Source organism: Oncorhynchus clarkii, chromosome 30 (genome assembly GCF_045791955.1).
Source record: "Oncorhynchus clarkii lewisi isolate Uvic-CL-2024 chromosome 30, UVic_Ocla_1.0, whole genome shotgun sequence".
Classification (NCBI taxonomy): domain Eukaryota; kingdom Metazoa; phylum Chordata; class Actinopteri; order Salmoniformes; family Salmonidae; genus Oncorhynchus; species Oncorhynchus clarkii.
The window spans coordinates 8,438,365-8,463,805 of record NC_092176.1 but is presented as its reverse complement, the minus strand read 5'-3'; the positions used below and the strand labels follow the sequence as shown (position 1 = coordinate 8,463,805).

The 25,441-nt window shown below is 41.3% G+C and overlaps 1 protein-coding gene across 1 annotated transcript in view; it reads right to left on the bottom strand.

The window, feature by feature from the left end:
- Positions 1–148: 148 nt before the first annotated feature.
- The window catches only part of LOC139389346 (guanine nucleotide-binding protein G(q) subunit alpha), a 38,885-nt gene continuing 13,592 nt past the window's right edge, over positions 149–25,441 (bottom strand). Inside the window, exons 2-7 of the mRNA XM_071136023.1 lie at positions 23,288–23,472; positions 20,651–20,805; positions 20,416–20,544; positions 13,269–13,398; positions 3,495–3,648; positions 149–3,309 (exon numbers count right to left, since the gene is read on the bottom strand). Coding sequence (XP_070992124.1) covers positions 3,119–3,309; positions 3,495–3,648; positions 13,269–13,398; positions 20,416–20,544; positions 20,651–20,805; positions 23,288–23,472 — 944 coding nt within the window. The 3' untranslated portion in view covers positions 149–3,118. The remainder of the gene's footprint in view (positions 3,310–3,494; positions 3,649–13,268; positions 13,399–20,415; positions 20,545–20,650; positions 20,806–23,287; positions 23,473–25,441) is intronic.

Here is a 25,441-nt window from a genome sequence, read left to right as displayed (position 1 = left end):
GAGTCTCATTCAGAGAGAGGTAACATATGATGAAGTGTTCCTTAATTCAATGAGAGCAGGAGGCCCAGCTCCCACAATAAGACAACATGTACAAGTTAACTTTTTCTATCACTTGTATGTAGTTCATAAACAAATCTGTACATTCTGATGATTGGCCATCAATAGCTTTTATTAATGTACCATCCATTAATATATCCATTCAAACACATTTGGGTTCCTAGCATATTGTGATAGTGGTGCACATTCTTTTTTTTGGCAAGTGCCACATTTGGTCCGCGACCTGCATTCTAACCCATCACCCACCCCGGTAATCAAGTGCCCACAAGTTCCATCCCATAGCCCCCTACCCCTTCAGTATTATAGATCTGAACGCACTAGGTCGTGTTTATTATGTGTAACCGGATTCAGTGTACTAGCTTAGCATATAGCGCTGCCTCCCAGAACTTGCCTCGGACTGCTCTTGAACCATGGTCCTTTACCTTGCCTACACACGTGACCGCCCGCTTGACAACGCGCAAACCATTTGAGCTATACGAAAAGGTACCAGTTGGTTAGCTCAATTAGCCGAGGAATGAATTTACAATACGTTCTTAACTCCATTGAATAGGCACCAAACGTAAAACATAAACTGAAACCTGGCTTTGTCCAATAAGAAAAACTAGAATTTTCTTGTTCTGTTGTTAAAAAAAGTTTTTGTTGCATGCATAATGAACACGACCCAGAATCAAGTCAAGCATGTAGGGACTAGGGGGTGCTTCGAATGTAGAGGTGGTTTTCGTGGACCCTCGACAGCAAAAAGACACTGGAAGGTGTTTTTGAGAGGCGTATGGATTGTTCTCCTGGTCACAGCTCAGTCTTAAATGTTAACATAAGAAACCTCAGGGGTTGCAGCATTACGTTAAATGGCCAGTGAACAATTAGCCCCAACGGAACGCGCAGTCCCAGTGTGGGGATGACAAGGGGAAATGGGGAAACTGCAGAGTGCTGTCTCCAAGGCCCTGTTTGAATAAATAAAATAGCTAACAAATGTAGTCAAATAAAGAAAGGAGTCGGATAATGCGTGATTCCTACATGACAAGTGCTCTTTTCCTGAAGCCAGTATTTAGATTTAAACCAATGGAATTAGCCCTGTAATTTGAGTCTGCATTTTTTTTACACGAAAGTCAATTAGCAAAATCGATTGCAGCTTCTGGCATATCGTTTCGTTAGATCATATTGATTGCTCCTTAAGCAGTTCTGAAACTGCACTTAGTTTGTTGTTGAGAAATGAACTGGCAAAAACATATACATTCTCATTTTAAAAACAAACTTAAATATTTTTCCCTCAAACGAATTAGCCATACATTAGACATACAATACAATTACATAGATACATTTTTTCAATACCACACATTCAATCTGCCAAAAAATAATGATTACAAAGACAACATGCATGCTGCCATAGATATATATGAGAGAGAGATGTATGTAAAATGATTATAGCATTCATAATTGCACTATACCTCAATAAAATGTCAATTACAGGGTTATGTTTAGGGAATTGTTACAAAAAATGTACATACTCAGAGAAATAACTGGGAGTCAGAGCCACTGCCCCTTTTAACGTGGGAAACAGCTAATCATCTCCACTGCTAACAAACTAAAACAGTCGGACAGCTGGGCTGTGATTGGACAATCAAAAGGACAGAGCTGCATTGTGATTTCTCAGTCTGTGTGAGACACTGGCACTGTGATTGGCTGCCACAGCTGCCTTTGCGGTGGTCCAGCCCAGTCCAGGCAGTGAGAGAAGACTAGCTCAGTCCAGGCAGTGAGAGAAGACTAGCGGCCCCTCTACGAAAGAAGAGCCCTTGACAAAAGCAGATTCTCACAACTGAATCTGTGTTACCCATCACTAATAGAGCAAGGTCCTCCATCCCCCTGGTCCCCGCCTCCGTCTGGTCAAAATAAAATAATTTCATACTGTGCAAGGTGAACCAAACCCAAGACTTGGATAAAAAGTCCTATGGAATACAACCGACCACATAATCACAACTGGTCACAACTGGTCACCAGAGGACTTCAGCTTCTACTGCCAATAGTATTATAATTTCCATACAATGACCACAAAACGATTGGCCACTCAATTTGGCATTAACCACACAACAACTCTATGAACTCCAGTGAATGTGTGTTTTGTCAGGCTTGGCATACTGACTCAACCGAGTGGTTTTGGCATTCAACGATGAATACGAGATGGGGAGGAGTGCGTAACCAAAAACGGGAAACTCTTTAAAATGGTCACGTGTGCATTGGCAACTCTTGGTGCCTTCAAAAGGCTGGTGTCCCGTCCTGCTTCCAATACACGTTCTAGTTGACTGTGCAAAGGGGAGTGTCGAGTTAACCTTACTGTACGTCCTTTTGGCATCGGGAATAAACAGGACCTTAAAAAAGTCCGCGTGGCACAGTGCGAGATCAACACTGTCTCATCAATAACCTTTTCCTGACCCCGGGTCCTGTGATGGACAATGAGTATCATGGTGCTCACTCCACAACCTAGTTACACGGATAACCTCCTGCCCTGCTGTGTAGCTCAAACGACTCCCACGTCAAACGCTACCAAATCATTTGATGCAATAACGAAAAACAATCATTAATTAAAAATAAAAAAAATCACAGTATCAACCGTTTTCACCCTTTCTGAGGAAAATAAGTGTGAGGCAGAAGAATGGACGCCACAGACCGGCGGTGGAATGGACTGACTGGGTCAAATCAGAAACACAGAAGGCAGGAGCACCTTGGAATCAAGATCAGAGGCGGACAAAACCCAGCTGTCACTTTGAGTGTCTTAAAAATAAAACGTCACAACGCTTAGCCTAAAACAATTGGAGGAACGGTGCTGTACATATCCAACAACAACATTTAAACCCCGCAAAACCCCCTCAATAATGTTTTTCTTTTAAATAGACAAAAGAAAGGAAGGGTCAACAATGGCAATAAATTAGCATTTATGCAACCATTAGATGTTTGTTTTGGCAGTCAGTTTGACATTCAGTCAGTCAATGTTGGAGAAGGGCCTCGGCCCCAGTCATGCTCCGCTCATGCCGAAGAAGTCCCTTCTAGGATTCTTACTCTATGGCTTTCACACCAGGTTATACTCCTTCAGGTTGAGCTGCAGGATGGTGTCTTTGACGGCGGCGAACACAAAGCGGATGTTCTCGGTGTCCGTGGCGCAGGTGAAGTGGGAGTAGATGATCTTGTCGCTGTCCGGGTTCAGGTCCACAAACATCTTCAGGATGAACTCGCGGCCCGCCTGGGCGTCTCTCTGGGGACCTATGTTAGAGACATACACATATTACAAGCCTTGTTATAACACATTATAAAGGCTTATAAAGGCTCATTTGTGCTTTTAACAAGTCATAAAGCATAGAGGTTTTAGGGAACTTTATTTTTCCTGAGGGAATTTAATTTGTGGTCGGGCCCCTGACTCCAAATAGCAAACGGGTGCGGCCACTCACCGTCATACTCCGGGAAGTAGTCAACCAGGTGGGAGTAATTGATCTTCTCCTCCAGCAGATCCTTCTTGTTGAGGAAGAGGATGACAGAGGAGTTCTGGAACCAGGGATATGTGATGATGGTCCTAAACAAGGCTTTGCTCTCCTCCATTCGGTTCTGAGGGAGAAACGAGGAGAGACGAAAACAGTTTGTCAAGTCCAGCTGCTATCATTGAAGGGATAGTTCAGTTCAGCTATACTATCCCGTTAAGTACAGGTTTTAATCAACGTTGTACAGCCCAAGAGAGAGAGAGAAAGAGAGAGAAAGAGAGAGAGAGAGAGAGCGCGAGAGCACGTGAGAGAGAGAAAGAGAGAGAAAGAGAGAGAAAGAGAGAGAGAGGCCTCCAGATGCTTCTTCAGTTCACCACTGAGCTGTTATTTACTTTATTTTAACATTTACACTCACTGCTAAACACACACACACACACAGACACCACCTAAAGCACATTCAAAGTCTGTTCTATGGTGTCATCACCATTTATTTTTTATTTATTTTTTATTTCATTTCACCTTTATTTAAAGCAGGTAGGCAAGTTGAGAACAAGTTCTCATTTAAAATTGCGACCTGGCAATTAAATTTTTTTTAAAAATTTTTTTAGACAAGAGTATTGTCACACATCTCCCATATGTTTCAAGCTGACTATCATCATTCATGTTCCCAAAAATTCTAAGGCAACCTGCCACAATGACTACCACCCTGTAGCACTCACATCTGTAACAATGAAGTGCTTTGAAAGGCTGGTCATAGCACATATCAACTCCCATCATCCCAGACCCAGACACCCTGGACCCACTCCATTTTGCATACCGCCCCAACATATCCATAGATTACGCAATCTCAATTGCTCTCCACGCTGCCCTGTTGCACTTAGAAAGGAGGAATACCTATGTGAGGATGCTCTTCATCGACTACAGCTCAGTGTTCAACACCATAGTTCCCGTCCAAGCTCATCACTAAGCTTAGGACCCTGGGACTGAACACCCCCTCTGTAACTGGATCCTATACTTCCTGACGGGCTGAGGTGGTAAGAGTAGGTAACAACACCTCTGTCACGCTGACCCTCAACAAGGGGGCCCCCCACGGGTGTGTGCTTAGCCCCCTCCTGTATTCCCTGTTCACCCACAACTGTGTGGCCACGCACGACTCCAACTCCATCATCAGGTTTGCTGACGACACAACGGTAGTAGGCCTGATCACCAACAGCGATGTGACAACCTACAGGGATTTATTGAAGGATAATTAACATTGACATCTAAAGGTTTGATTCTGTCGGGAGGAGGTCAGAGGCCTGGAAGTGTGGTACCAAAACAACAACCTCTCCCTCAACATCATCAAGACCAAGGAGCTGATCGTGGACTACAGGAAACAGGGGAGGGTGCACACCCACATCGACAGGACCGCAGTGGAGAGGGTCAAGAGCTTCAACTTCCTCTGTGTCCACACCACGGAGGACTTAACATGGCCCTCTCACACCAGCACAGTCGTGAAGAAAGCACGGCAGTGCCTCTTCTCGCTCGGGAGGTTTGAAACAATTTAGCGTGGCCCCTCAGATCCTTAGGAACTTTTGCACCTGTACCATCAAGAGCATCCTGACCGTTGTATCACTGTCTGGCATGGCAATTGCACCAACCTCGACCGGAAGGCCCTACATAGGATGGTGTGGACGTCCAAGCGCATCACTGGGGGTCAGCTCCCAGCCGTCCAGGACGTACATGCCGGGCGATGTCTAAGAAAGGGCTGAAAAACTGCAAAAGATTCCAGCCACCAGTGACATGGACTATTCTCCAGGCTCCCGTCTGGCAGGCGGTACCGGTGCATCAAGGCTCAGACCAACAGACTCCTAAACAGCTTCCATCCCCTGTTAAAATGGCTAACAACTACACTTGATCTTAGCCAAAAGCCAGGGAAGCTAACAACTACTGCTCCCCTTAAACCTACGCTTCTGCTAAAATGATTATTGATTAGATTCATTACTACCGCTACAATGCTGTTCATTGAATATTGATTGCAATTACCATTAATATCTATACTACTATTTGACAATATTACTCCTTTTTACATGTATATATTACCATCAGCATGTTATCATAAGTATTTACCGGTATATATTCCTGTTACCAGTCTCTTTTCAGCCCTGTTTACATTTCCGCCTATCAGTCCAACACTGATACTCTTGCACTCCTCCACACGCTTACACTTACATACACACACTTACCACCACACACACTCCCACCCACCACTTATGCTGCTGCCATACTGTTTACTACTATTATTATTGTTATTATTATTATTATTATTATTATTAATCCTGCTACTTTCTCCTAATCCCTGCCTACATGTACATATCTACCTCAAATACTCCAGTATCCCTGCACAATGTAAATTTGGTACTGGCACGGACCCTGAATATATCTTCCTCTCATTTTCTTGTTTCTCTAGTTTTTTTTATTAGTTATACTATTTTGATATTGAATACTGTTGGGTAGCGGCTACAATTGAAGAATTTCACTGTACTTGTCCATGTGACAAATAAAACAAATAAAAAATGAAACATTTGTGTGTGGTTCTTCGCAAGCAGTACAAACAACCTTTCAGGTCTTCCAAACCTCTGATTTGCATGAAGGTTTAAACTGCAGGTTTGAAGTACAGGGGGAAAACGGTAAAATGTCATAGCTTTACATCCAAAAGCTATCAAAATAAAGAGAGTCGGCAGCTGAAACGTTGGTGATTAGCAGACGGATTACCAGGATTTGTACTCCGAGCATGCGCTGACTAACTCGCAAGTGTCTTCACTGACGTTTTCAACCTCTCCCTGTCTGAGTCTGTAATACCAACATGTTTCAAGCAGACCACCATAGTCCCTGTGCCCAAAAACACTAAGGTAACCTGCCTAAATGACTACTGACCCGTAGCACTCACGTCTGTATCCATGAAATGCATTGAAAGACTGGTCATGGCTAACATCAACAACTTTATCCCAGGAACTCTAAACCCACTCCAATTTGCATACAGCACCAACAGATCCACAGATTATGCAATCTCTATTGCACTCCACAATGCCCTTTCACACCTGGACAAAGGGAACACCTATGTGAGAATGCTATTCATTGACTACAGCTCAGCGTTCAACACTATAGTACCCTCAAAGCTCATCACTAAGCTAAGGACCCTGGGATTAAACACCTCCCTCTGCAACTGGATCCTGGACTTCCTGACAGGCCGCCCCCAGGTGGTAAGGGTAGGTAACAACACATCCACCACGCTGATCCTCAACACGGGGACACCTCAGGGGTGCGTGCTCAGTCCCCTCCTGTAATCTCTGTTCACTCATGACTGCATGGCCAGGCATGACTCCAACCCCATCACCGACAACGATGAGACAGACTATAGGGAGGAGGTCAGAGACCCGACAGTGTGGTGCAAGGACAACAACCTCTCCCTCAACGTGATCAGGACAAAGGAGATGATTGTGGACTACAGGAAAAGGAGGGCCGAGCACGCCCCCATTCTCATTGACGGGGCTGCAGTGGAGCAGGTTGAGAGCTTCAAGTTCCTTGGCGTCCACATCACCAAAAAACGAACATGGTCCAAGCACACCAAGACAGTTGTGAAGAGGGCACGACAAAATCTATTCCCCCTCAGGAAACTGAAAAGATTTGGCATGGGTCCTCAGATCCTCAAAAGGCTTTACAGCTGCACAATCGAGAGCATTCTGATGGGTTGCATCACTGCCTGGTATGGCAACTGCTCGTCCTCCGACCGCAAGGAACGACAGAGGGTAGTGCGTATGGCCCAGTACATCACTGGGGCCAAGCTTCCTGCCATCCAGGACCTCTATACCAGGCGGTGTCAGAGGAAGGCCCCAAAAATTGTCAAAGACTCCAGCCACCCTAGTCATAGACTGTTCTCTCTTTGCTACCGCAAGGCAAGCGGTACTGGAGTGCCAAAGTCTAGGTTCAAGAGGCTTCTAAAACAGCTTCTACCCCCAAGCCATAAGACTCCTGAACAGCTAATCAAAGGGCTACCCAGACTATTTGTATTGCCCCCCACCCCTTCTACCCTGCTGCTACTCTCTGTTATTATCTGTGCATAGTCACTTTAATAACTCTACCTACATGTGCATATTACCTCAAATACCTCGACACCGGTGCTCCCGCACATTGGCTCTGCACTGGTACTCCCAGCATACAGCCCCGCTATTGTTATTTACTGCTGCTCTTGAATTATTTGTTATTCTTATCTCTTTTTTTTTATAGGTATTTTCCTAAAACTGCATTGTTGGTTAAGGGCTTGTAGTAAGTAAGCATTTCACTGTAAGGTCTTCCTACACCTGTTGTATTTGGCGCATGTGACAAATAACATTTGATTGGATTTACACAATAAATTACTGGGAGTTTATATAGAGAGTGTGCGACTCTCTTTATTTTTATAGCGTCTAGTTTATTCGCCGTTAGTCAGCACCTCTACATAAAATAATTTTATCTGGGTGTGCGCCAGCTCATGTTTTTAATACAGCTTTACATTCAACCAACTGGTCTTATGTTATTTATATTGTATCGTCACTGTAAACATTAATTGCCTGATTACAGATGTTTAAATGGTCTCTCTCTGGTTTTATCCTATGGACACAGGTTTCCACTGACAAAGTGGAAAAGTCAAAAGCATTCTGGGAAATGCTGGGAACACACAGATGGTGTGTATTCTCTTGAAGAAGTTCTGTCGCCCGTAGGCTGTATTCAAAACAGCTGTAGGAGTAATTTACAACTGCTTTCCAAGTGAAAGGGAGGTCTAGCTGGAAAAAGCCAGGAAAAAGCAGTGTCTTATTTCCATTATTTTAAATAAGGACAAGCCTTTCTCTTTCAGACGCACAGAGAGGTGTGCCTCTAAAACACCCATATACACCATAGTTGAGAGAGAGAAGACCATAGCCACAGATATATTCACATTCTTTTGCCCATGGGAATAATGTCATTCAAGTAGAAAGACTGAATTGGACAATGGTTCAGAGACCTGTAATTAACTTACTTTGTTAGAGATTATTTGAGGTCCTATTGTCAAATGATGTAATTTCATGCAAAGTGCTGTTATCTAAATAGTAAAATAGGTGTACTTTCTGAGTGTGTGAGTTAGTTAAACAAACTGCAGGGCTCGACATGAGTGCTTGTCTTCTTGTCCGGGAACATGGAAAACAAAATTGTCGGACAAGAAGAAGAATCACAATATCAAACAATTACTCCGATCAAAATTGGATCAGTGAGGCCAACACTGAAAAATATTCAAATAAAAATTTCAAGTCCATAAATAAAAAAGGATATTTGTCAAAGTCTAGGTGATATGCACATTGGCCAAACAGATGCTGACAGGAGAGAGGCGCCAGAAAATGTAACCAAACTTTAATGACCCTTTAAATGACGTAAATATAGGCTAAGCGGCAGTCATGTTTGGCAAATATAATGAAAGATAATTAACATTAGCGTCTAAAGGTTTGATTCTGTCGACACAGGCCCACTCATGGCACTGTCCGTTCAGATCAAATGGTCACAAGGCCGGAGAGTGAAGAACAGTGCAGCACATCACCCACCTGAGCGGAGGAGGCCAGCATTTTGAAATGATTTAACCATAAACCTCATTGTTTATAACCTGGACGTTTTTTCAGAGTAGCCTAGGCTAGCCAAAATACAACCATATAAATGTTGAGCTAATTATTTTATAAACAATTAATATGCCATTGAAACCAGCATTTTTCTCATATTCTATTGGTTTTCAAATCAACATTATTTTATTGACCAGCAGCCAAAGGCATAATCGTAGTCATACCAGTAACGCACACTTGTGGTTATATTTAGAACATTAGTCACTAGCCTACACACCCTACCCCATAATGTGGAATTTGGGTTCTCTACATTTTTACAAATTAATTAAAAATGAAGAGTTGAAATGTCTTGAGTCAATAAGTATTCAAGCACTTTGTTATGGCAAGCCTAAATAAGTTGAGGAGTAAAAATGTGCTTAACAAGTCACACAATACGTTGCATGGACTCACACTTTGTACAATAATAGTGTTAATCATGACTTTTGAATGACTTACTCATCTCTATACCCCACACATACAATTATCTGTAAGGCAAGGGCACCTATTAGTAGATGGGTACAAACAAACAGACATTGAATATTCCTTTGTGCAAGGTGAACTTATTAATTACACTTCGGATGGTGTATCAATACACTCAGTCACTACAAAGATAGAGGCGACCTTCCCAACTCAGTTGCCAGAGAGGAAGGAATTCACCATGAGGCCAAAGGTGACTTTAAAACAGTTACAGAGTTTAATAGGAGAAAACTGAGGATGGATCAACAAAATTGTAGTTACTACACAATACTAACCTAATTGACAGAATGAAAAGAAGGAACCCTGTACAGAATAAAAATATTCCAAAATATGCATCCCGTTTGCAACAAAGTAATACTGCAAAAAATATGGCAAAGCAATTCACTTTTTGTCCTGACTACAAAGTGTTATGTTAGGGGCAAATCCAATACAACACATTACTGAGTACCACTCTCCATATTTTCAAGCAAAGTGGTGGCTGCGTCATGTTATGGGTATGCTTGTAATCGTTAAGGACTGGGTAGTTTTTCAGGAAAAATAAGAAACGGAATGGAGCTAAGCCTAGTCAAAATCATAGAGGAAAACCTGGTTCAGACTGCTTTCCACCAGACACTGGGAGATTCATTCATCTTTCAACAGGACAATAACAAGGCCAAATCTACACTGGAGTTGCTTAGCAAGAAGACAGTGAATGTTCCTGAGTGGCCGAGTTACAGTTTTGACATAAATTTGATTCAAAATCTATGGCAAGACCTGAAAATGGTTGTCTAGCAATGATCAATAAACAATTTGACAGAGTTTGAAGTATTTTGAAAAGAATAATGGACAAATGTTGCACAATTCAAGTGTGTGGAGCTCGTAGAGACGTACCCAGAAAGACTGTGATCGCTGCCAAAGTGATTCTATGTATTGACTCAGGGGCTTGAATAATTATCTAATCAAGATATATTGGTGTTTTATTTTTCAGAAATGTTTTACAAATGTTAAAAATGTTCCTTCCATTTTGACATTATAGAGTACTTTGTGTAGATCGTTGACAAAAAAAAAAGACAATTAATCCCTTTTAATCCCACTTTGTAAAACAACAAAATGTGGAAAAAGTCAAGGGGTGTGAATACTTTCTGAAGGCACTGAACTAAATATACCCAGTGAAGGCAAAGAACTTTGAGTATAATGGGGATTTTAGAAAGAAAATGCTAACAAAAGCTAACCCAGTCACATCAAACTCTGAAATGCCAGCTAATATTCCCTTTTAATTTGTTTCAGCTGTTTTGCATTGACATTTATAGCCATATTAATGAGGCTGCTGCATGATTTGCTTTATCTTGGCCAGGTTGCAGTTGTAAATGAGAACTTGTCCTCAACTGGCCTACCTGGTTAAATAAAGGTGAATTATTTTTTTCCCCGCATGGTCAGAAAGATGGCTAGCTGACGTCTGAAACCGGTAGCCCTCTATGGCAGGAGGATGATCGATTTCATATTTTGAAACATTGTTGCAGAGTTCTGAGTGGCAAACAGCAAGGTTGATACAAACCAGTGCTGTTGCAAACTAAATGCTATCTAGAAGCATGAGGAAATAATTTGTTTAATGAAAGCTTACAGTCTTGGATTAAAAAAGGGGTTCTATATAGAAACCAACTGTCATTATAGTATAACCACGCAAGAGGACGGTGACGCCTACCAATAAGCACATTATTTTTCAATATATTAAGGTAAACAAAGTTGATTATTTAATTCAATAATAATGAAGTTAAATCAAAGTCATATGATAAACTATACGCTAGATAAATAAAGTTGAAAGAATTTGAGCGTGTTTGTAAGATAGCTAGCTACGTTAGCTAACTTAGCTAACTGAACAAAAAAAGCTAGGCTACTTGTATTTGCCACTTAACAAGTTAGCCAGCTAACTCTTTCAAATAAACAAACTTTTCTATTATGGGATATGCCAAATAGAGCTACAGACCCAGCCTGACATTGGCAATTTGCTAATTGTTACTTTATTTCAATGTGGAGTCAATTGAGGGGACAATGTGTCATGAAGCCATTAGAAGACTGTTGCTGACTGAGAGGAGGTATGTATAAATTATTTATAATAAATTATGTATAATACGTCTCAGTGATATAATAGCCTAGTTAATCATTACATGACTTTTAAACACACTGTTTATGTTTTGCTCAGTTTGGCAGTAACCCAGAACTAACAGAGGCAGAGGATCTCTCTTTTGGCTGCTGCTGACAACAACTGCATGTAAGTAGTTCTTCTACATCATAGTAATTATATGTCTGCATTGCATTTTGTCTTCATTTTGTCAGATGAACTCATGCTTAGTTCTGAAGATTATCTCATGTTTTTGCTCCTCAGTGAGGCAACAACCCATACTGTACTGATGGTAGATAGCCCAGTGTCTAAGGAGTTGGACCAGTGGCAGGAGTTTTACCTGTGGACGAAAGGTGGCCAGTTGGAAAAAAAATGGACAAAATGTATCTGATAACTGGAGGGCTGATGGTTTCACATCCTCAACAACATTTTTTTTTTTTAAGTTAGTCAAGCCCTGCATACTGCACAGTTGTTAACTTCTTGCTCCTACTTGAGACGCAGACAAGTAGGCACCTGGAAATGCAAATGCGCTACGCTAAATGCTAAATGTACTCGTTAAAACTCAAACGTTCATTAAAACACACATACAGGGTATTGAATTAAAGCTACACTCGTTGTGAATCTAGCCAACAAGTCAGATTTTTAAAATGCTTTTCGGCGAAAGCATGAGAAGCTATTATCTGATAGCATGCAACACTCCAAAATGCCTGAAGGCGACGTAAACAAAAGAATTAGCGTAGCCGGCGCTACACAAAAACGCAGAAATAAAATATAAAACATTCATTACCTTTGATGATATTCTTTGTTGGCACTCCTATATGTCCCATAAACATCACAAATTGGTCTTTTTCCCGATTAAATCCATCCATGAATGCCCAAAATATCCATTTGTATAGCCTGTCTGCATCACGAAAAAAGCTCTCTTCCAACACGCAACGTCATGTTTAAAAATTATATAAGTTGCCTATATTCTTTGACAAAACACTTCAACCTACTTTTATAACCCAACTTTAGGTATTTGTAAACGTTAATAAGCGATCAAATTGATCACTGGGTGATCTGTATTCAATAGCAGCTACAAAAGAAAACAGTGTCCATTTTTCAATCTTCCAAAATCGATTGAGGTAGGCTGGATGGAATCAAGGATCTATTTGTAATGTCTCAAAGGATTTTTGTCAATGAAAATGACGTTTTTGGCGACATCGTGTGGAAGCTGTAGGAATTGCATCCGTCTCCATATTAAATTTGGTTTCCTTTAAATAATCCATGAAAGGGGCGCATGGATACTTTTTTCAGATTTCAGTGACCAGTTTTTCTTGCGCTTTTCGATGAAACACACGCTCTGTTATAGTCACAGCCGTGATTTAACCAGTTTTAGAAACTTCAGAGTGTTTTCTATCCACACATACTAATCATATGCATATACTATATTCCTGGCATGAGTAGCAGGACGCTGAAATGTTGAGCGATTTTTAACAGAATGTTCGAAAAAGGAGGGGGTAGAATAAAGAGGTTAATAACAAAGCTCACCTCGTTATCAGATTCTACGAGCACCTGGTCATACTCGCTGAGTGCCACCAGAAACATGATGGAAGTGACGTTCTCAAAGCAGTGGATCCACTTCCTCCTCTCTGACCTCTGACCTCCTACGTCCACCATCCTGTCATAGGAAGAGAGGAACAACATCAAGCACAGATGAGTAGAGTACAACTACAGTTGGTATGGGAAAATAATGTAGGTCCTATTCGTGTTTGCTAGATGATTATTGTTTCATTTAAAGGTAGCATTTTGATGTAAAAAAAAAAACGGCTAGCATTTTTACAGCAAAGACATGCTTGAGACTAATGTTAAAGCAACTGTATACGAGAGGATGTGTTAAACTACTTTTTTAGCACGGCTGTGCTGCGGTCGTAGGTACGAGGGGGAGCTGAGTATCAACATAACATTTAAAAAAAATGTGTGACATATTTTCATTCAAAACGTTTTGTTTGATATATGTATTCATACTATTTCATCCTTCCACAAGGATAGTCCCGACACAAATCTAGGGTTGCTAGCCGAGCCGTCTGGTTGTTTGTTCAATGGTCCCAGTAAATATTCACATCATATGAAGGAATTCCCCTAGACCACACCCACTTTGGGGGAAAACAATCTGTCTTCCCCATTGACTCCCGATTGAAAAAGAGCAAAAACCATGCTATAAAAAAAAGCTGCTGTGTTGTACAATGTACACTACCGGTGAAAAGTTTTAGAACACTTACTTATTCAAGGTTTTTTTCTCCCTTTTTTTTCTTCTTTCTTTTTACAATTTTCTACATTGTAGAATAATAGTGAAGATATCAAAACTATGAAGTAACACATATGGAATCATGTACTAACCAAACAAGTGTTAAACAAATCAAAAATATATTTAATATTTGAGATTCTTCAAATAGTCACCCTTTGCCTTGATGACAGCTTTGCACACTCTGGGTTCATTAGGTTGCTTTAACCCTAAATACATGTACAAATTACCTCTAACCTGTACCCCCGCACATTGACTCGGTACCGGTAGCCCCTGTATATAGCCTTGTTATTGTTATTTTATTGTGTTCATTTTTAGATTTTTTTAAACTTTAGTTCATTTAGTAAACTTTTTCTTAACTCTATTTCTTGAACTGCATTGTTCGTTAAGGGCTTGTAAGTGATCATTTCACAACACCTGTTGTATTCTGTGCATGTAACAAATCAAATTTGATTTGATTTGGGTGATTGATTAGCAATGCATATAGAGCCGTCTGACAATCTTTCCCCAACAAAATATTTAAGGCTAATCAGAAGCCTACGTCAGCCTGGCTAGGTTACCTTTATTTTGACTACTCCAGGATTTTTGGACCAACTCTCGGTGGTCAAGGAGTCAAGATATCGACTCTTTTGGTGTTGACACTCCACTGCTACACACAATCACTTCAAGCTGAAGCTGGAGAGACGGCAAACTAGCAGCATTTCGATACGTTTTACTTGTTTTTTTATATTGACATTTCTTTGCATATAACCATGAAAATTGTGTTGATGTATCATTTTTTCCAGTATCAGAAAAGCTGTCTGTCTCATCCTGACAGACATGTTCATTCTCTAGTCTACACGATGGTGGAGATCGCAATACAAAAAAAGTACAATGTTGCAAAGGTTGGAGAGGCAGACAGCAATGTTTGTAGAAACCCGCCCGTTGTTGCAAACCAAACGTTAAGCTAGAACAAGGGGCAATAATGTATTAAATAAAAGCCTTATAGCTTTTCTCTTGTCATTTACCCTGGTATCAAGAACAGCAGGGATATTTCAGATGGAACAGTACACAAGTGTTTTTTGCAATGTACCTGTTGTTAATGGATTTTTTTAGATCGGCTTAGAACGGATCTCAAATCAAATCAAATTTTATTTGTCACATACACATGGTTAGCAGATGTTAATGCGAGTGTAGCGAAATGCTTGTGCTTCTAGTTCCGACAATGCAGTAATAACCAACAAGTAATCTAGCTAACAATTCCAAAACTACTACCTTATAGACACAAGTGTAAGGGGATAAAGAATATGTACATAAAGATATATGAATGAGTGATGGTACAGAGCGGCATAGGCAAGATACAGTAGATGGTATTGAGTGCAGTATATACATATGAGATGAGTATGTAAACAAAGTGGCATAGTTAAAGTGGCTAGTGATGCATGTATTACATAAAGATGCAGTAGATGATATAGAGTACAGTATATACATATACATATGAGATGAATAATGTAGGGTATGTAACATTATATTAGGTAGCATTGTTTAAAGTGGCTCGTGATATATTTTACATCATTTCCCATCAATTCCCATTATTAAAGTGGCTGGAGTTGAGTCAGTGTGTTGTCAGCAGCCACTCAATGTTAGTGGTGGCTGTTTAATAGTCTGATGGCCTTGAGATAGAAGCTGTTTTTCAGTCTCTCGGTTCCCGCTTTGATGAACCTGTACTGACCTCGCCTTCTGGATGATAGCGGGGTGAACAGGCAGTGGCTCGGGTGGTTGTTGTCCTTGATGATCTTTATGGCCTTCCTGTGACATCGGGTGGTGTAGGTGTCCTGGAGGGTAGGTAGTTTGCCCCTGGTGATGCGTTGTGCAGACCTCACTACCCTCTGGAGAGCCTTACGGTTGTGGGCGGAGCAGTTGCCGTACCAGGCGGTGATACAGCCCGACAGGATGCTCTCGATTGTGCATCTGTAGAAGTTTGTGAGTGCTTTAGGTGACAAGCCGAATTTCTTCAGCCTCCTGAGGTTGAAGAGGCGCTGCTGCGCCTTCTTCACGACGCTGTCTGTGTGGGTGGACCAATTCACTTTGTCTGTGATGTGTACGTCGAGGAACTTAAAACTTACTACCCTCTCCACTACTGTTCCATCGATGTGGATAGGGGGGTGTTCCCTCTGCTGTTTCCTGAAGTCCACAATCATCTCCTTAGTTTTGTTGACGTTGAGTGTGAGGTTATTTTCCTGACACCACACTCCGAGGGCCCTCACCTCCTCCCTGTAGGCCATCTCGTCGTTGTTGGTAATCAAGCCTACCACTGTTGTGTCGTCCGCAAACTTGATGATTGAGTTGGAGGCGTGTGTGGCCACGCAGTCGTGGGTGAACAGGGAGTACAGGAGAGGGCTCAGAACGCACCCTTGTGGGGCCCCAGTGTTGAGGATCAGCGGGGTGGAAATGTTGTTGCCTACCCTCACCACCTGGGGGCGGCCCGTCAGGAAGTCCAGTACCCAGTTGCACAGGGCGGGGTCGAGACCCAGGGTCTCGAGCTTGATGACGAGCTTGGAGGGCACTATGGTGTTAAATGCAGAGCTGTAGTCGATGAACAGCATTCTCACATAGGTATTCCTCTTGTCCAGATGGGTTAGGGCAGTGTGCAGTGTGGTTGAGATTGCATCATCTGTGGACATTTGGGCGGTAAGCAAATTGGAGTGGGTCTAGGGTGTCAGGTAGGGTGGAGGTGATATGGTCCTTGACTAGTCTCTCAAAGCACTTCATGATGACGGAAGTGAGTGCTACGGGGCGGTAGTCGTTTAGCTCAGTTACCTTAGCTTTCTTGGGAACAGGAACAATGGTGGCCATCTTGAAGCATGTGGGAACAACAGACTGGGATAGGGATTGATTGAATATGTCCGTAAACACACCAGCCAGCTGGTCTGCACATGCTCTGAGGGCGCGGCTGGGGATGCCGTCTGGGCCTGCAGCCTTGCGAGGGTTGACACGTTTAAATGTTTTTATCACGTCGGATGCAGTGAAGGAGAGTCTGCCCTTGCCCTGATTAAAAAGCAGTGGTTCGGGCTTTCAGTTTCACGCGAATGCTACCATCAATCCACGGTTTCTGGTTTGGGAATGTTTTAATCGTTGCTATGGGAACGACATCTTCAATGCACGTTCTACTCGCTCACCGAATCAGCGTATTCGTCAATGTTGTTGTCTGACGCAATACGAAACATATCCCAGTCCACGTGATGGAAGCAGTCTTGGAGTGTGGAATCAGATTGGTCGGACCAGCGTTTAACAGACCTCAGCGCGGGAGCTTCTTGTTTTAGTTTCTGTCTGTAGGCAGGGATCAACAAAATGTAGTCGTGGTCAGCTTTTCCGAAAGGAGGGCGGGGCAGGGCCTTATATGCGTCGCGGAAGTTAGAATAGCAGTGATCCAAGGTTTTTCCAGCCCTGGTTGAGCAATCAATATAAAATTTAGGGAGTGTTGTTTTCAGATTAGCCTTGTTAAAATCCCCAGCTACAATGAATGCAGCCTCCGGATAAATGGATTCCAATTTGCAAAGAGTCAAATAAAGTTCGTTCAGAGACATCGATGTGTCTGCTTGGGGGGAAATATATACGGCTGTGATTATAATCGAAGAGAATTCCCTTGGTAGATAATGCGGTCCACATTTGATTGTGAGGAATTCTAAATCAGGTGAACAGAAGGACTTGAGTACCTGTATGTTGTTATGATCACACCACGTCACGTTAACCATGAAGCATACGCCCCCGCCCCTCTTCTTACCAGAAAGATGTTTGTTTCTGTCTGCGCGATGCGTGGAGAAACCAGCTGGCTGCACCGAATCCGATAGCGTCTCTCCAGTGAGCCATGTTTCCGTGAAGCAAAGAACGTTACAGTCTCTGATGTCCCTCTGGAATGCTACCCTTGCTCGGATTTCATCAACCTTGTTGTCAAGAGACTGGACATTGGCGAGAAGAATGCTAGGGAGTGGTGCACGATGATGCCCGTCTCCGGAGTCTGACCAGAAGACCGCTCCGTTTCCCCCTTTTACGAAGTCATTTTTTTGGGTCGCCGGCTGGGATCCATTCCGTTGTCCTGGGTGAAAGGCAGAACACAGGATCCGCTTCGCGAAAGTCATATTCTTGGTCGTACTGATGGTGAGTTGACGCTGCTCTTATGTTCAGTAGTTCTTCTCGACTGTATGTAATGAAACCTAAGATGACCTGGGGTACCAATGTAAGAAATAACACGTAAAAAAACAAAAAACTGCATAATCACAATGCTTGTTTTGACCAATCTGTGGTAGACGTTTAGTTTAAGTGTTTCGAAAAGTGTATTTAAGTGTCACTACACAACGATACAATAATTGAAAATACCGATTTAAAAAAAAACATATTGTGGACCACTCAAATAGCTTTTTTAGATAGTAAAAAACAAACAGTCAAACATGGTACAGGGGTCATCAAAAAGCAAAATACCATACATATTATTTACATGATTGTTACCTGATAAATTTCACACAATTTATTATTTTCATCTATACCGTTAAAATTAGAGGTCGACCGATTAATCGGAATGGCCGATTAATTAGGGCCGATTTCAAGTTTTCATAACAATCAGAAATCTGTATTTTTGGGCGCCGATTTCCGATTTTTTATTTATTTTTTATACCCTTTATTTAACTAGGCAAGTCAGTTGAGAACACATTCTTATTTTCAATGACGGCCTAGGAACTGTGGGTTAACTGCCATGTCCAGCGGCAGAACGACAGATTTTCACCTTGTCAGCTCAGGGGTTTCAATCTTGCAACCGCACAGTTAACTAGTCCAACGCTCTAACCATTGCACTCCAAGAGTAGCCTGCCTGTTACGCGAATGCAGTAGAAGCCAAGGTAAATTGCTAGCTAGCATTAAACTTATCTTATAAAAAACAATCAATCATAATCACTAGTTATAACTACTAATCCAGTTTAGCAGGCAATATTAACCAGGTGAAATTGTGTCATTTCTCTTGCGTTCATTGCATGCAGAGTCAGGGTATATGCAACAGTTTGGGCTGCCTGGCTCATTGCGAACTAATTTGCCAGAATTTTACGTAATTATGACATACATTGAAGGTTGTGCAATGTAACAAGAATATTTAGACTTAGGGATGCCACCCATTAGATAAAATACTGAACGGTTCCGTATTTCACTGAAATAATAAACGTTTTGTTTTCGAAATGATAGTTTCCGGATTCGATCATATGAATGACCAAAGGCTCGTATTTCTGTGTGTTATTATGTTATAATTAAGTCTGATTTGATAGAGCAGTCTGACTGAGCAGCAGCAGGCCCGTAATCATTCATTCAAACAGCACTTTCGTGCGTTTTGCCAGTAGCTCTTCGCAAGCACAGCGCTGTTTATGACTTCAAGCCTATCAGCCTAATGGCTTGTGTAACCGATGTGAAATGGCTAGCTATTTAGCTGGGTGTGCGCTAATACTGTTTCAAACGTCACTCGCTTTTAGATTTGGAGTAGTTATTCCCCTTGCGCTGCAAGGGCCGCGGCTTTTGTGGAGTGATGGGTAACGATGCTTCGAGTGTGGCTGTTGTCGATGTGTACCTGGTCCTATAAATACTATATTAACTACAACCTAAAACCTCTTACCTTGGAATATTGAAGTCGCATGTTAAAAGGAACCACCAACTTTCATATGTTCTCATGTTCTGAGCAAGGAACTTAAACGTTAGCTTTTTTACATGGCACATATTTTACATGGCACACATTTTTACATGGCACATATTACTTTCTTCTCCAACACTTTGTTTTTGCATTATTTAAACCAAATTGAACATGTTTCATTATTTATTTGAAGCTAAATTGATTTTATTTATGTTTTATATTAAGTTAAAAATAAGTGTTAATTCAGTATTGTTGTAATTGTCATTATTACATTTGTGTATATTAAATCGGCCGATTAATCGGTATCTGCTTTTTTGGTCCCCAAATAATCGGTATCGGTATTGAAAAACCCTAATCGGTCGACCTCTAGTTAAAATTACTATTTTCGCTGTACAGCTGATAAAATATCATCCCTAATGTTGTTGTATAACCCATAGTAAAGCAAGGCATGAGCTACTGTTTCAATGGAACCATTGTTACACATGTTTATCTAAGAATGAGCAATAGTAAACTTGCAAGTCTGTACTCTAGATACCCTAAGAATATAACATCAATTGATAGAGCTCCACCCTCTGGTCTGTTCTCCCCACTACATTAGTATGGAAGTTGAAGGCTACATATAAGCAGTGCCTAGTGTGAGAACAGAGACAAACCTCAATCTCAGCGTGTCAGATATAGAATAGAAATTAATATAATGGAGTGTAGTAGAATAGAATTGAATAGCTCAGTGAGATTGAGGGTTGGCATACCTGAAGATGACACTCTGGAGGTCGAAGGGGTACTCAATGATGCCCGTAGTGGGGACCCTAACCCTCAGCACATCCTGCTGGGTGGGCAGGTAAGAGGTCTCTGCAATCCGGTCCAACGCATTCATGTAACTATGGAGACAAAAAAGGTGGGGGGGGGGGGGTATTGTGAGTGCCCACTGCCTAGCAGGAGAGAAAATGTGATCAAGTAGTAGAGCTAGAGATCTCATTTACTCACTATTTGGTAGAGTCCGACAGCTGGTACTCCCGTCTCCGATCGTAGGCCTCCTGGATGCCTGGGTCATTCCATAAACACTTGATGGCGTTTATGTAGGGGTTCTCAAACGTGTAGACTTTCTCCACGTCCACCTCTTGGACCACGTTAGCGTTGCCCTGAGGGAGAGAAGAAAAAACAGACTGAGACACTCGTCCAGGTCAGACTTTTAGTCGACAGAAACAAATATATAAATTAAATGGCATTAATTCAAGGTTCTGTGAGTCTGAATTGGTACTAAAGCATAACCCAGGCTCAGGCAAACAATCCTGTCGGTGAGTATGGCCGGGTTCCGGGTGGACTATTTTGCAGTTGTAATGCGGAGACAATCAGATCTCGCGACACTTGAATAGGTGTTTAATTAACATCTAACACCATGCTCAGACCGGAAACGCACGTGCGCCATCGTGCGCAAATTGATTTTGTCCCCCGACACTAAACGCGATCACGGCACGCAGGTTGAAATATCAAAACAAACTCTGAACCAATTATATTCATTTGGGGACCAGTCGAAAAGCATTAAACATCTATGGCAATTTAGCTAGCTAGCTTGCAGTTGCTAGCTAATTTGTCCTATTTAGCTAGCTTGCTGTTGCTAGCTAATTTGTCCTGGGATATAAACATTGAGTTGTTATTTTACCTGAAATGCACAAGGTTCTCTACTCCAACAATTATTCCATACATAAAACGGTCAATCGAATCGTTTCTAGTCATCTCTCCTCCTTCCAGGCTTTTTCGTCTTTGCAATCTATATGGCGATTGGCATCTAACTTTCATAGGTGTATTACCACGACCGACCGACTTCAGTTCATCTTTCAATCACCCACGTGGGTATAACCAATGAGGATATGGCCATTGGTATATGCTTCTATAAACCAATGAGGAGATGGGAGAGGCAGGACTTGCACCGCACTCAGCGTAACAAATAGAACTGACTTCTATTTTTGCACTTGGCAACGCAGACCCTCGTCAAGCAAACAAAAGGCAAATTAATTACTTAAAAATCATACAATGTGATTTTCTGGATTTTTGTTTTAGATTCCATCTCTCACAGTTGAAGTGTACCTATGATAACAATTACAGACCTCTACATGCTTTGTAAGTAGGAAAACCTGCAAAATCGGCAGTATATCAAATACTTGTTCTCCCCACTGTATGTGTACATTTATTTTGCAACGCTCGCGATCGCGACGTGGTCAGCATGTTAGGTGTCATGCTGGTATAAGGGATCGGGAGACAGGCGCAGGAATGCGTAATAGGGGTTTTTATTTCGCAAATTACAGCGTGCCGTGCAAAGGCAAGGGGACGAAGACCAAACAAACAAGCATACAAAACACAGGGTTGAGACCCAAACAAAGGAGCGAGGAGTACCTTGAATAAATACACAATCGCACAATGATTATCACACGAGACCCGTAACAGGCCACAGCACAGGTACTCACACGACCAACGGACATTGGAACAATAATCGACAGGACAACGGTAAACAAAGGGCACACTTATACAATTACTAATCAATGGGAATAGGGACCAGGTGTGCGTAATGACAGTTCCGGAGGGATCCGTGACATTAGGAAGCAATTTAACATGATATAGTAATATTCTGAGATGCACAGTGAGTGCAACTGGAAAAAAAAGAACACAGCCTATTTGTTTCACTATATGCCACTCCACAGAGGCTCTAAGGGCCTAATATGAAGCCACCACATAGCCCACCTAGCCCAACTCCAGCAGTGTTTCGTTCTACTCTTATTTAGAAAAAGTGAAATGATTGATTCTGAAATCCCCCGGGTCACATGACTGGCTTCACTTCATTATCTGACCTCACCTCATTACTTATCTCTACTGTACCTTGTACACCAAAACCCCAAAAGGTAGGGATTGTTTTTGCCCGGTGACAACCGGGGAATGACATGCTACTGCCCCCTGTTGAATGTATCCAATCCTCAAGCCAACATAACACACCAGGAAAATACCACAGGCTTCATATACAATCCAGGCCACTTAAAACTTGTGATGACTATAAGAACACTAAAGAATAACATATATACAATGTAACATAATGATGTCACACCAGGCCTAGTGATTCATATAAGACATGGTCCGTCAACAACTGATAGGTCTCAGTACCTCAATTGAACAGTTTCATGTGGAATTACCTGCAGTTCTAAACTTTACTTTTGATACCTCTCTTTTCTCTGTAACCAAAATAATAGCCTGAATTAGACTACGGCTTAGGATAAAGGGTACCAGTCTTAATCAAAGAGGAGGAATTCATATGAGCAGTTTCAGACTATGCAGACAACTGAAACCGAGAAATATGACCTCAGTACACCAGATAACTATTTTTCTCTCTCTCTCACACACACACACCCTTGGCTGGATGACATGGAATGGGTTGAGAGTGACAGGAAGACACAGGAAGTACCAAAACAGACAGGATGTGAATGTGGAAGGCTGTTCCATGACTATGAAAGATAGAGTCATCTTCTTATGCTCACTAAGACATCTCTCTCTCGCACACGCACTCACATACACACACAGCTTTCGTTCCCACTCTTTCCCACAACTTCCCTTCTTTCCCTCTCCCACCCTCCTTACCTTGTTGTGCTCATATTTGTAAGGGATCATGAGGGTCTCCATGGCGCGGATCATGGACTGCATGGCAGTGAAGATGTTCTGGTACACCAGCTTGGTGAAGCCGCGCTTGTCCTCCTCTGAGTAGCCCGTGCCATGGATGATTCTCATCTGTTTAATGAAGGTGCTCTTCCCACTCTCTCCAGTACCTGGGAAAGGGGGAGATGGGTGAGAGGAGGGGGAAGGAAGTAATGCATGGGTCTTTGAAGAATTGTGAGGCATTATTTACCGATACTGAGTTTTAAAATGTACATGTATTGAAATATTTTAGAAATATTTAAAATTGGCCAAATAATGTATATATATATATATAGAAAGAGAGAGAGAGAGTGAGAGAGAAAAAAATGCAATCAATGCATTTTAAACACATTCCAACATATATTACGGAATGTATTTTAAATGTATTTATAAATGTATGTAAACTGTATATCACAATATATGTTAAATGCATCGTAAGATTTATTTAATGTATTTCAAAATACATTTTGAAATATATGTATTTATCAAAATATTAGGTCAATTCATTTTAAAATGTACTTGGTAATGTTTTGTGAAATATTCCTACATGCATTTACATTTATTTGTAAAAAAATATATACATTTTAATTCAAACGTATGGCAGAAAAAAAAATGGTTCAAATTATATATTTTGTCAAAATGCATTTTTATTGTGCCTGACACGTACCAAAGGCACTAAAATGCATTTAAATTACTACAAAAATTATATATTATCAGTCAAGTAGTGACTCCATGTTTTTAATGTACATTTGACAAATAAACAAACAAACTTGACGAGAGCATTGCAACATAGGTCCAATGGGCAGAATTTAACGTGTACCGGGCCGTTCCACAAAATGATAACCTTTTGCATCCGTTTGATATGTGAAGTAAAAATTGTGCACCAATATTACATTCTGAAATCTTTTTATATTAAATGAAGTGATCTTTAATATAGATAGACCACATGGAAAATTCAATCAATCTGATTTTGAATCTGAATAAAGGCTCTATGTGATACAATGTATTTCCCTCTGTGCACCCACACTTCCAAATGTCACAAGTTTTCACCATCATTGTAAAGCCCTAGTTATTTCGTTGCTTTGACATCTAATAGTCAAATCATAGTGTTAAATGTGCACTACGCATAAATCACTCTGCCATTTCCTGGTTGCTAAAATTCTAATAGTTAGCCTAATTTCAGTTTATGTGACAAAACAAGCGTAGAGAATCATTGTACCATCTAAACCACTGCGAAATCTCTTTTCAATAACCCAAAATATATATTTTTCCAGCTGTTTGAAGCTGGTGTACAAAACTGAAAGAAAAAGATGCTAAAGCAAATCTTTAGAATGGAAGTAAAGAAATAGTGCACATATAACAGTTATAGATCTATCATTCTTATTGAAAGCAAGTATAAGAAGCGTTAGATCTGTTCTACATGCGCTATTTCTATTCATCCCGTTCGTAATTTTTGATTTTGCATCTTTTACTTTCAGTTTTGTACACCAGCTTCAAACAGCTGAAAATACAATATTTTTGGTTATGTAAAATATATTTCACAGTGGTTTAGATGGTACAATGTTTCTCTACACTATACTTTTTTGTCACAGAAACAGAAATTAGGCAACCAATTCAAATTTTAGCAACCAGGAAATGGCGGAACGATTTCTGCATATGTGGACACCCCTTCAAATTAGTGGATTTGGCTATTTCAGTCGCACACGTTGCTGACAGGTGTATAAAATCGAGCATACTGCAATGCAATCTCCATAGACAAACATTGGCAGTAGAATGGCATTACTGAAGAGCTCAGTGACTTTCAACGTGGCACTGCCATGGACCTTGCAAAAAGTCAGTTTGTCAAATTTCTGTCCTGCTAGAGCTTCCCGGGTCAACTGTAAGTGATGTTATTGTGAAGTGGAAACGTCTAGGATCAACAACGGCTCAGACGTAAAGTGGTAAGCCACACAAGATCACAGAATGGGACCGCCGAGTGCTGGAGCGTGTAGCAAGTAAAAATCGGCTCTACTCAGTTGCAACACTCACTGCCGAGTTCCAAACTGCCTCTGGAAGCAACATCAGCACACAAACTGTTCGTCAGGAGCTTCATGAAATGGG